General features: G+C 35.9%; 1 protein-coding gene across 3 annotated transcripts in view; it reads right to left on the bottom strand.

The window, feature by feature from the left end:
- LOC148878785 (Serine/Threonine-kinase) overlaps positions 1 to 13,541 on the bottom strand; it is an 84,171-nt gene extending 70,630 nt beyond the window's left edge. For 2 of the 3 annotated variants that reach the window (XM_088960152.1, XM_088960153.1), the window contains exons 1-2: positions 13,119 to 13,541; positions 2,663 to 2,736 (exon numbers count right to left, since the gene is read on the bottom strand). In XM_088960152.1, the coding sequence (XP_088816278.1) occupies positions 2,663 to 2,736; positions 13,119 to 13,215 (171 nt within the window). In that variant the 5' untranslated portion in view covers positions 13,216 to 13,541. The remainder of the gene's footprint in view (positions 1 to 2,662; positions 2,737 to 13,118) is intronic. The other variant, XM_088960154.1, reaches the window with a different exon arrangement.
- Between the last annotated feature and the right edge of the window lie 310 nt (positions 13,542 to 13,851).

Genomic DNA, 13,851 nt, shown 5'->3' with positions numbered 1-13,851 from the left:
TCATTTAAAATCAATTAAATTCAAACACTGCATTGTATCATAATAAGTACATAATAGAGCAATTGCATGTTATAAGAGGCTAATCAAAAGGGAAAAAGTACAAGGGACAAAGCTCATTTTCTATTTAAAACTAGATTAATACAAGAACATCTTTTTTTATTTCTTTTTGAAGGGATACACAATGGGGGTAGCCCATCCCCCAACTCAGGTGCAGACGGGATTCGATCCCAAATCTCCGCTACGACAAGCAGGAGACCCTACCAACCCGCTGGTTGGCACCTTGCATTAATACAAGAACATCTTTATCCTTTTCTTCTCTTCTTTAATTCTTTTTCTCTTTTAAAAACCTTGGTTCTTTTTTGTTTTAAAGGTAAAACCCTTACACAATTTATCAGAAAAAAAAGTAAAACATTTTTTTTATCAATAACACTTTCATTAATTCATCAGTAGAAAATTTACAAGTGGAAGAAAAACACACTTATCTTCCAAGTGTCACAAAGAGCTTCAAGAAAGGAAAAAAGAAAAAGACAAAGACACTAACGTTACAGCTTAGCCCAAAACAATGAATCCCTTTCTGCCCCTTGTTTAGCTAAACCGTCAGCTAGAGAATTAGCCGATCTTTTAATCCAACATGTCTTAACTTCCATCTCCCGCACCAGCCACTTGAATTTCCTCTTCTCAATATTGTACTTCCATAAATCATTTTGATCTTTAGCCAGCCACCCTATCACCACCTCTGAATCCCCTTCAACTATGAGTTTCTTGATGTTCAATTCCTTAGCTTTCCAGACTCCTTCCATAACTGCAAAGATCTCAGCTCTAAGGGAGTCACCCACTCCAATTGGGCCTGATATATTGTAGGATGTATTAAGATGTAGCTAATAGCGTAGGCTCACACCTGATTGCCTAGATGGGCTCCTACTTGCCTAGATGAGTGCCTTTCCATACAAGCATGGCATCCAAGCAACGCATCCAGCCATGAGAATGTAGTCACCTAGGTGACACGCCTTGACAACTATGATCTCACAAGAAGACAGCAATTGGGGTTTCATAAAACCATGTAAATCCAGCTAATTCCATGGGCCTAAAAAGTTTTCATCGGAAAGCTTGAATCTATTAAGTTTTTTACTTGAGAACAGGGCAAACAAAAACAAGCTCATTCTAGAAAGCCCAATAGGTTATTTACCAACTAAAGTGGAACCCACATAATATGAGCCTAAAGATTTACTTCAATCCTGAAGATATTTTAAATCGGATTTTAGTATTAAGGATTGTTAGCTTTTCCATATTTAGCAAAATCAAATATTTCTTAGATCTTAGGAAATATGTGTGCTTCTCCATTTATATTCCATGTATTAACTTATTGGAGTTCTGGAATGAACGAAAGAAGAGATTTTTCTTCCTTGTGTGTTTGGTCTTGACTCCAAACTTATGAAGGTGACAAATCCATCTCTTGCTGTTTGTTCCTAAAGAAATCTAATGGCACTGATTATATTAGGTCCTATCATTAATGTCCTGAAGTTATTTCATTTACCAGCTGATTATTAGCTTAGTCAATCTCTGATACCATTTTCAGTACAGTAAGAAGATTCAGAAACTGAAAAGATTATGAAACGTCAATACCTTGAAAGTTTTTCTTCATTACTGAATCATCTCCCTAGCTCTTATTTCCTCTCTTTGTCACCTATTATCTTCAAGGTTCTTAAATCATTCTCTAGGTATGTGCTCCTAGGGAAATCTAATTGCACTGATTATATTAGGATCTAAAAGTCTATCTTTAATGTACACCAGTTAATTCATTTACCAGCTGATTATTAGCTTGGTCAATCATTTATTCTATTTTCATATTTGCTTATTTATTGCACTTCCGTTCTTTTTACTGAATCATTTCCTCACTAGTTCTTATTTCCCCTCTTTTTTTATAGATCTTATTTGCCCTCTTTTTCACTCATATCTTCCCTTCTTTTTGTCTTGATTCTATTATTTTCTACAGTTCTTAAACTGTTGTTAATTTGAGCTCCGGAACACTCTTAATTTCTACCAACCCCTTTGCATTATCTCAAAACAAGAAAGCTAAACGCCTTGTGGTCTGTTACAAGCTTGATAGAGATCCTTCTCAACCCATTACTTCCCCTTAGTTCCTCCATAACTGTTGATCCTTTAGACTGATAGGATTATATTTTCTATATAATTTCAACCATTAGGCCGTCCTGGAAGGCCTCAGAATCACCAAGTCACATCAGCTCTCCCATCTGCTGTTAGAAATCAGGGAGCTTGCCTCTTGCTTAGAGTGCAGTTTTAGATGGATTCCTAGAGAATTAAATCAAGTGGTTGATAGTCTAGCTAAATCTGGGCTGGGAAGGGATATTTTGCATAGTACTCATACATTGCCCATTTAGTGGGCTTTGTCTTTTGTTTTTGTTTTTCTGAGAAGGCTTTGTACATCCCCTCATGTACATCCTTCCCTTTTTTATCTTAATGGAATTAGTTATCTTCTCTCAAAAAATAAATAAATAAATAAATAAAACCATTAGAATCCATTTTCAACCTAGCAATTTTTTCAACCATTTCTCTACTGGTCCAACATCAAATGTCCACATGTCTGTAAATTCAAGAATTGCAACAAAAGTAAAGTGAATTGCTAAACTAGTATAATACCAACCTTCTCAATGTTTGGAAACTGAGACCGCATTATCCGCAGAGCAATCAAAGTATCACTAAATGTAAGACTATTCTCTGCATTTACAGATGTTAGCTCCATTTTTTAAGGTATTTCATATCAGAATAAAACTAAAATTTTAGAATTTTAAAAATGGATACAGTTTCCATAAATTAGTGACACTGAAGGTTAACTTCATAAAGCTTCACATAATAATGGTGTAAAAAAGAGATTCCTTAACGCATGGCAAATGTTCAAGGTTCACAAATTAGCAATTATGTAATTAAAAAATAAAAATGTGGGTCAAACACTAAAGTGTTGATGAATATTTAAGGATCAAACAATTTTAACACACTCAAGGAAATTGTTGTGCCAAGCATGTAGCTCTGAGACAATTGTTAGTTTGTTACTTTCTTTTTTACAGGAAAGATACAACTTAATTAATCAATGAAAATAAAGATTACAAATAATAAGTAGTAAAGAGGGCTTCTTCTTTTTCTGATAATAAGGGAAGACAATTCCATTAATCAGGAAAAACAAAGACAGTAAAGAGACTTCAACCTATTAAGAAAATTATTAAAAAAAATGATTAAGTACAAAAAGTATAACAAAACCATCAATTATCAATAGATACAAGATCCAGAATGACCTGAAAATCAGCACCAAATGGTTGACAATCATATATTCAAATTCTGTATGTATAATCAACCATCTCACAGTTATGAAACAAATACCAGCAACATTTTTTCTACAGCTTAAATGCTTTTCTTCAAATATTCTTTCATTCCTTTCTTTCTAAGTACCCCAAACTACAACAAAAGGAACCATACTCCACACAATTTTTGCCTTCTCTCCAGTAGAAACATGGTTTAAAAATGTCCATATATTTCCTTTATTTTTTATTGATAACTAAGAAAATTTTATTGAATATATTGGAAAAAAATTGCATAGTTCAGCACCCCTATGCTAAATTCCCTCTTACTCCTTTATTTAAAGGGCAGCCCGGTGCACTAGGCTCCCACAAATGCAGGGTCTGGGGAAGGATTGAGGTACACCGCCTTACCCTTGCACCCCTTCGTCTACTTTACATAATATATTACAAATATTTACAACTGCCCCTTGAATAACTAAGTCCTAGTTGTACCTTGTTTTGCAAGTGCATCAAGCAATTTGCCAATCTCCTGACCCAATGAAATGAAGCCTCTAATTTCCTTGCCAACACTTTTATCTCCTTCATTATGTACCTGTATTCCCATATTCTTTGGCTGTTTGATCTTAGCCAACACTCCACTATTTTTGAGTCTCCTTCCACAATGATGTTTCATACTTGCATATTTCTCCCAACTCTTAATCTCTGTAGTACAATCTTTAACTCCGCCACCAAAGAATCACCAACACCTATTGGCCCCAAGAACACAGCAATGACATTTCCCGTAGCATCCCTGTAAGCTCCTCCTATACATGATAGTTCTAGATTTCCTAAATTGCAACCATCAAAGTTCAATTTCAATTGAGCGGACCTCAGTGGCCTCAATATCTGAACTTTAGTCCTTGCCAATATTGATTTTGCTTTTGCTATCCAATTCCATCCTCTTCCATGGAAAAGGAGAAAGCAGCTCCATGGTCTTCAACCAATGCACCACTTTAATCATTATGCTTTCCATGATCTCCTTGTTTGTTCATGACTTCTCCTTGAAAATCCCAGTATTTCTTTCTTCCAATAATACCCATATATTTCCTAATATTTCCACAATATATTTTCATTGCCATGGGTACAAACATGAAATAACTGGAATCCACATATTTTTTTGATAAGTAAAGAGTCATATTCCATGAATTCAAAGATCGGTTACATGAGAATCCCCTTAGAGAGGCGTGAGGTGCTGCCTCTCCATACAGAAAACACAGAAAACACAATAACTACAACAAAAAAACATGACTGTTGCAAAAGACACAAATTACAGCTGCACCCAGAACAAAGTTTCCCTGTTTGTCCCTTGTTTTGCTAAGACATCAGCAAAAGCATTAGTTGATCTCCCAACCCACTGTACCATTACAGACATATTCCTTGTCGGCCATTTGAATTTCTTTATCACATTCTTGTAGTCCCACGTGACAACTGGAATCCACATATTCCCTAATGAAAACTACCAATACTATGTAGAATACAAGACATGGTATTATAACATAAGTTGACAACTACATTGTAGATATGCGGAGTAGCAGTATTATAGCCTACCTAATGGATATGATTACCACTTTGAGTAGCTTGAAATTCTTGTCAAACATGAAGTTAAATATTAGATTGTGTTCATACAATAGATTATTTGGTTGATCTATTAGAATAATTTTCAGTTTTTATAAGTTAAAAATTTTGCTTGAATTCAATCTACCATGTAGTTTTGGCTTGAGTTTACAAGGCAACTTCATAGTGTATTATTTTGTTTATTAACCTTAGTTTCTTAGTTTTGTTCAGTGCAAGAATGTACCTTCAAATGTAGCCTTTTTTGTTTCGACTACTTACCTGAACAGAATTTTAACCAGGGTCAACTTGATCAAGAAGGATATGCATTTGAAATCCACCAACTGTGTATTATGTGAGGAGCAGGTTGAATCAGTTAACCATTTGATGTTAAACTGTAGTTTCACCCATGAAATATAGGCAACAATATGAAATCTGTTTGAGGTGAATACCTGCATGCCAGAATCGGTGGTGGAGCTTTTTTTTTTTTTTGATAAATAGGTGGTGAAGTTAATTCAAAGCTGGAGAATTAGAGGCTTAACTAAGAAGGGTAGGATGGCATGGAATATTGCACTTCCAGCGATTCTGTAGTGTATATGGCATGAAATAAACGCAAGGATATTCAAAAACAAAGGCAGCTTGGTATATTCAGTTTTCCAGAAAGTCTTGGGAAAGATGTTTTCCTGGCTTGCTATGAACAAGTTATTGAAGGACAAAAACTATAGTTCACTTTTTGTATATGAAAATCTTTTTGTAAAGCAGGGTTTGGGGGTATAGGGCTGCATGGGCAGTGATTGCAAGTTCCTGTGTACAGCAGCTTGTTGTACATGTTTTTGTTTTTATTAATAGTATCATACTTTACCTTTTTTTTTGTTTATTTATATTGGTATTACCATGCTTTGCCTATTCTCAAAAAAAATGGGGTGTACCTATGCTACTTTTATCATATTATAAAATATCATTCTATATTTTTGGATATTTAACAATGTTTCAACCATGTCTATTATTTTACAATATTTCCATACAACATTTCTGAAATTTCTTACATGTTTCTCATATTTGCATGACCAATATTTTCACCGAGACTGAGATTTTAAACCTTTAACAGAAATCAAGAACCAGAGAAGAAACAACAAAAATAAACAAAATACAAAGATTTGATCATCCTTTATAATAATGTCTAATGTCAAATATTTTTGTTGCTGATCAAAAAAGATGTCTAACGTCAACCTTAATCTGGAACCAAAGGCTTCTCTGTTCATTCACATTGTCAACTTCCTGAATAAACCAATCTCTACTAGGAGAAGCTTCCCTTCAAAAGAATATCTATTTCTTTCCTTCCAAATACCCCGATAGACCACATAAATAAAGAATGATTTTTTTATAAATAAAAAATAAAACGTTAGAGAGAGAGTACAAAAGGTGCCAAGACATCACCAAAAAGATAAATAAACAACTGCCATCCCTCCAAATGCAGAACAATCACAACCAATGTACACACAAAATAGTCAAACAACCTCCCAACATCCATACCAATACTTCCTGTCATACAAAGCAGCAAAGTATCAACTCATCCAAAACACCAAACCAACTAAACAAAGTTTTTTTTTATCAATAACAGGATTTCATTAAAATTAAAGAATTATACAGCAGAGGAGAGATAACCTTTCTTACCTCTCCTCACCAGAATTAATTTTATAGGACAGCTTACAGTTCTACCCAAAACATTTGATTTCTTCCCACTCCTTGTTTTGCTAGAACATCAGCAAAAGCATCAGCAGTCCTTTTAACCCAGCTGAAATTCACTTCCATATTTTGTGCCAACCATTTGAATTTCCTCCTTTCACCATTGAAGATCCACAATCCACTTCTTCCCTTTTCCAACCACTCCACTACCAGCTTTGAATCTCCTTCTATAATCAGTTTGCTCACATTCATATCTTTGGCCTTTTGCACTCCTTCCAAGACAGCCAGAACCTCAGCTCTTAATGAGTCACCCACACCAATTGGACCTGAGAATAACCCAATGACCTTTCCATCCTTATTCCTAAACACATCGCCAATACCAGAAGGACCTGGATTACCTACACTACTCCCATCAACATTTAATTTGATAAAATCATCATCCAGAGGAGTCCATGTAGGTCTTACAACATTCTTATTACAGTCTGAACTAGCCACAGCCTTCCAGTTATTCGTTTCAGCAAACTTTCATCTAGATTTTCTTTTTTTTTTTTTTTTGGATCAATAACTTTCATCTAGATTTTCCATTCTTCCCCTCCACTTTCTATTTCAACATAGTCTCCCAATCTCATTCCCCCTGTGTATGATATACCAAATTCTTTCTCATCCTCTGCCACACAGAACATTTTCCATAATCAAATGTTACTTCATTGATAATAGAAAAACCAAATTTATTAATATCTTCTGTGAAGAAGCTTCGGTCTGATTTTCCTTTACATTGTTGGGCACAAATATACCATCCAAAATGGAGACATTCAGGCTGTGTTTGGCATGCTTTTGGAGGATTAGCCATAATGAATTTTGTGATACTAAGAAGCACGTTTAAGTTTGAATTAATAAAAATTTTTGGAAATAATTCTATTTTTCTGGGCTCAAAATTCATTCTAAGAATTGATTCATTGAAGCAAGAAAATGAAGCTTCAAAAAAGAATCATTTTTGGCTCAGAAATCATTATTTGAAATAGTGGTTATTTGAAGAAGAAAGAATTTTAACCAAAGATAGCCTCACTTTTTCATAGACAAAATAGAAAATAGGAAAGGAAAGAAAACCAGAATCTTTGAAACACAAAGAAAAACCTCTAAAATCCAATAGGTCAAATAACTATTAGGATGAGTCATTAGATTTGCACATGTGAGGAATTCAGAGATTTCACCACAGAAAGCATATATGTTATCATTTTTTTATCAGCAACAAGAAAAAAGAGATTTCAATCACTAAAAAGTTTAAAGCATAAACAATTAGCGGTTGTGATTAAAATCAAGGAGAGCAAAGTGAGCATAGCCCCACCCATCTCACCCCAACACTAACTTCAACTTTTACATTTGTGCCCAAAACAATTGCTGCCTGATAACCCCTTGTTTAGCCAAACAATTGGCCGAACTTTTTACCCATTGAATTTCAAGTTGCATGTCCCTTGAAAGCCGTTTGAACTATCTAATTTCATTTATGAAACTCCACACAGCCCCTTCAATCATTCAATATCCAGTTGATCACCACCTTAGAGCCGCCTTCAATAATCAACTTTTCAACACCCATTTCCTTAGCTTTCTACACCCAAAAAACTGCCAATTCCATTTCTTCCCTTGGTGAATTTCCTTCCCCTGTTGGACTAGAAAACATTGCAAGTATGACCCCTTCTTCATCTCTTATCACAACCCAATTCCAGAAGATCCTAGGTTACCCACACAACTACCATCAAAATTCAGCTCCCACCATCCTCTACTTGGAGGTGCCCAATCTATTTTTACTTTTATTTTACCAGGTGAGGAAGCTACAATTGCCCCCAAATCGTGAGCAAATCATCCACTGTGAAATCAAAGAAAAGCTTCAATGTCTTTAACTAGTGTACTACTCTCAAGGTGGTGGATTCAACGACTGCCTCCCTGCTCCTTTCTTTCTCCTCAAAGATTCTTGCATTCCTCTCTTCCCACAACGTCCAAAGCACTATAGCCCCTGTACATTTCCACATAACAACCTGTCCAAGCTGACAAGGGGGTTCTACCTGCACCCAGAAAGAGCAAAAAATAATTCCCAAATATAGCAGGAAAATGGATAGGATATTAGTAACTGATATGCAGTCGCCCCATTCATACACCAGTTATGAGATAATATCCAATTGGGTCTCTTTTTTTGTAACAAACCACAAGTATTAATGCTTCCATGAAAAGTTTCCCAGAAAAAGGCATTAATTTTGGAAGGAATAGGAGCACACCCACACTTCCTTCAAAGGAAAGGAACCAGAAGAAGGGTTGTGCAAAATCAAGGAAGTGAAAAAGGAACCAGAATAGAAGGCACCAGCAGGTTTAGGGGCCTACAAATGTCCATCCCTTTCAGATGTAGCAAGAAACATCCCATCCAACAAGTTCAAAAGGCTAAAAAGGCAAGAGCAATTTCAGAATCCTTAAGATTCCACCTGAAGCCCAAGTTCCAAACAAGCCCAGAAGGCAAGGGAGAGGGTGTAACAAATTCTGAAATAGATTTAATCTTAAGAGTTGAAATGGAATAAAGGGAACAGAACAAGTCTTTAAAAGGAGACTCCCCAAGCCAAAGATCTACCCAAAATTTAATCTTGTTACCAAAAGATATATCATACCTAATGTGAGAAAGGAACAAAAGAAGAAAATTGTGGATGTCTTTCCAAGGTGAAGCAAGGGTAGCTCTGTGCAATAATCCAACATCCCAGCCATTCTCCAAGAGTCCATAAATGCTAGCCATAACCTTATACCATAGTTTTTTCATTTTCCAACGGGACCTCCATAGCCATTTCCCAAGGATTGTTGTATTCTTCTTACTTACATTACCTATTCCCAAACCTCCATCCTCTTTCCTTCTACTCACTATCTCCCATCTAATCAAATTATCTTTTCTTCCTTCTTTGGGCTCCCACAGGAAGTCCCTCATTAACTTCTCAATCTTTCTAACAACTACTTGTGGCATCCAAAACACAAAAAGGTAATATACAGGGAGATTAGCTAAAGTACACTTAAACAAAGTAAGCCTACCCCAACCATCTCCCTTTGGGGGTAGGCTAACATGGGAATATCTCATTCACTAGAGTTAGGATATCAGATGAAGATACAGCAAATTTCTTAGGCGGTGATTTGGAGATATGAACTTTAATCAAATCTATATTAGTCAATCTTCCGGTGCATTATCAATCATCAAAAAAAATCTTCCAGTGCATTATCTTTCAGCCTTTAGGATGCCACAAATAATCACCAAGAGGATAGAAAAGCTGATGACAGACTTTCTTTGGGAAATAGTGTGTAGAAAGAAAGAAGAGAGTGGACTAGGAATAGGTAATTTTAGGAAGAGGAATTTGGCACTTCTTGGGAGAAGTTGTGGCATAAGGTTGTAGTAAGTATCCATGGAATGTTGATTTATCAAATAGTCAAGCTTGCCTCCCCTTGGAAAGCTATCCATAGCATTCTCCTATTGTTTCTCAATCATATCAGGTATGACCTCTTTTCTGGCAATAAAATTAGATTCTTGGAAAATCTTCAGATTGGGGAATCACCTTAAAAGAACCTTTTTCCTTCTCTTTTTTACCTTCCTACTCTTAAAGGTAAGCCCATTTCCAAGTTTGTTGTGTTATTCTCTTCACTTTCTAGCTTGGCTTAGAACTAGGGGTTTGCAAGAAATCTTAGAGATTCTGATACCCTCTCATTTTCAATCTCTTGCATATCCTGGAAGGGGTATTTTTTTATTCTAGTAAAGTAGATAGTCGTCTTTGAACTCCCCACCCCACAGGTGGTTTCTCTTGTGCTTCCTTTTTAAAATCCTTAACCTTTTCTATTCCTCCTATGCTGTCTTTTCCTTGTGAAATAAATGCGGATTGTTCCCATTCCTCCTAAAGCTGGTGCTTTCTGTTAGGAAGTCTACCATGGTGGTATTAATACTTGTGATCTTTTGCAAAAGAAAGAGATCCAATTGATATTTGTCTCCTAGCTAATGTATCGTGTGCAGATCAAATGATTAGACTGCTTACCACTTACTAACCTCACGTCCATTTATTTGCTATATTTGGGATTGGCTCCTTGCTTTTTCTGAATGAAAGTGGCCTTCCCTTGTTAATTTGGACAGATTGCTTGATGTGACTACCTTTGAGTGGCCACAGAGAAGAGGAAGAATAATATGGAGATGCACAAGGGATACTTTGATTTTGACCATTTGGAAGGAAATGAATGTGCAGATCCTTGAGGAGAAAATAAGGAGCAAAAAGGCAATAATTGAAAGCACTAAAATGAGGAAGGCACATTGGGTGAAGACAATGAACCTATTTTCAGACTTCACAATAGATGATTGCTTTAGAAATTAAGGCGAAATAGCAGGGTCTTCATCAAAAAAGCAAAAAATAACAAGGAGTTGAAACCCAACGAGTAGGGGATTTCTTTAGTTGAACTTTGATGGAAGCAGCCTTGGAAATCCACGGTCGTCTAGAATAAGAGGAGCAATAAGGGATGAAAATGGGGCCATGCTTGCATCGTTTACTGGACCAATAGGTGAAGGAGATTCAATCAGGGCAGAACTTATGGCAGCAGTGTTTGGAGTGCAGAAAGCTAAAGAAATGAGAGTTGAGAGGTTGGTTATTGAAGGTGACTATGAAGTTGTGATCAGCTGGTTGATGAAGGACAGCAAAGCTTTATGGACTTACAGAAATGAAATCAGATGTTTCAAGGGATATGCATCTAAATTTTCAATGGGTATAGAGATCAGCCAACAGTTTGGCTGAAGCTCTTGCCAAACAAGGACTTAATACCCATAAGTTTCTTAGAATCAAATGTAAGAGAATCTGTTGTGGGGAGAGATAAGAAGGGCTATGCTCTCAAGAGTTGTAATAATTTGTACAGACACAACTTTCTTGTTGTACAACCTTGATCTTTTAATAAAATTTTGTTATTTGTTATATATATATATATATATATATATATATATATATATATATATATGTGTGTGTGTGTGTGTGTGTGTGTAAGGATTTACAAGAAACTTGGAATATGTAGAGATTATCAGGTAGGGCACCTCTTGAAAAGGGCACTGGGTAACAGTCAGCACAAGAAACTTTTAATTCCTTTTTTTTTCATTTGTTTTATTTATACTGTATGTACTTTTTCTTTACATTCTACTCTATTAATAAACATTGTTCTTAACCTTTGATACTGTATGTACCTTTCTGTACACTCTACTAATAAACTTTGTGCTTAACCTTGTTAGTTGTTACGAATCAAATGGTTGAAAAAGGAAAGGAAATAAAATCAAGAATCCTCATCATCTAAGCCTTGTCCAACTATATGGGATCAATGACATGAATCTTATACTGTCATTCCGTTCTGTTCAGTGCCATATCCAGAAACTAGGAATGGCTGTTAATAGAACATTTGAATAATGTTGATTCAGGCCCAGAAAATGAAATCATGTCCATTTTTTCTTAACAACCTAAATTAATTCCATTTCAAGTGACTACTCTTTGGATTCAAATGCTATGAAAAATCTAAAGACATAATTCCATTTACCATACCTAGAGAGGCTTCCAAAGAAAATAGAGATACCAAAAGAATAGTTAAAAAAAAAATAAGACTGAAAGCTCTATCCTGTGTGGATCACAGTTCACAGAGATTGCATTCTCTGGAATTCATTAAGGTGAACTAAAGAGAAACTTGAAAGTGTGATTGACCATTACTATATATTCCAGCTATGTCATTAAAACATAAAAATACTAAGATGTCATATCATGGAGACCTTTTTCGATTGATCAGGGTTCATGGAGACTTTCCCACTTCCTTAATGAAATAAAGAAGGTATACATCTGTCACAAGAAAGAAGAGGAGGATCATAGGGAAGTTAACTTGATTAAAGACGGCTTGCCTTGAGCGGGATAATTGAGATGCATCTTTTTGCAGTCTCATTTGTACACTGTCTCCGTTTGTTTCATCCTATAACAGTGGAAAAGTTGTGTTTTCTGCTCCTTCTCGGTTATATAAATGCAGTCTATATGCACAATCTTTAATCATCTCTGGTAATAATACAGAATCATTACTAGTTTACCACATCAGAAAGAAGGAAAGAAATAACAGAATCACCAAGAAATCATATTAATACATTTACTAAGACGGTACTTATTTGCAAAATAGAACACCGAATAAAACCTAAATCATGCTCAAGAACTTGATATTCATTATCTGGAAGAATCCGAAAAACAATACTTAGAGCTGTTCAAAGGGAACTCTCAAGTACCAAGCTGACCAAATGCAGGAAATGTCCATCTATAATCAAAACAATCTTCACTCTCGAACCTAGGTTCTATTCTACGCAACTTGAGAATGAAATGTTCAGATTACAAAAACAAAATGAATATATAAAATTCAAAGATTTAAATCATAAATGAACTCCAATCTATATAATCAAAGGATGCAAAATGGATTTTTATGGAGCATTCAACAGAGAAGGAAACAATATCGAAATAGAGACTTCACCGAGCGAAAGAGTTTCGTCATTTTCTTTATTTTCGGATTCGATGTCTTCTTCCTCTCGTTCGCGTTTTCTCCCGATTGATCTTGAACTCCCCTCCATAATGGTATTTACAGTTCAATTGGCTTAAAAGAAACGTTCGAAGATATCGAGAGAATCCTTTCCAAAGAGTAAATGACCTTATGTGTTTGTTGTTTTTATATTCCTTCCAAATCTCTTAATTGTTTCCAGATTCTAGGAAAATCACAAGGCGATCTCCGTGTTCTTGTTTTCTTCTTTACCGTCAGATTGCTGTCCAGATGGTAGATTGCTGAAGTAACGTAGGTGCTGGAAGCATTCTAATACAGCGGCAGGAGGAGACGCCGTTGGCGACTCCGGATCTCCTCCTCACAACTCTACCCACAACATTACCTCTGTGCATTGCGAACATTTCCCGTGCACAATAACACGTGCCCATATGTGGCTGCGATGTATGTGGGTGGGTGTAGGTAGAGTTGCAAATTCCGATGGAAGAAAAATAAAATATATCTCTAGTCCAAAATTTTAATATCCTCTCGTAGGTAAATTAGAAAGACCCCTTATAGAACAAAGGGGAGACCGGATCTGCTCCTCACCTGACGCTTAACAGGCGCTTCACACGCACATCGTACCATGCATTCTGGGAGATGTTCCCAATGCACGGTGGATGTGCATGTGAGGCGCTCATTTGTGAGGAGTATATCCCGTTTAATAAAGACT

The sequence above is a fragment of the Nelumbo lutea genome, chromosome 1 (assembly GCF_056320005.1).
Source record: "Nelumbo lutea isolate HS-2025 chromosome 1, American lotus-T2T, whole genome shotgun sequence".
NCBI classification, from domain to species: domain Eukaryota; kingdom Viridiplantae; phylum Streptophyta; class Magnoliopsida; order Proteales; family Nelumbonaceae; genus Nelumbo; species Nelumbo lutea.
This window is presented reverse-complemented; position numbering and strand designations above follow the sequence as displayed.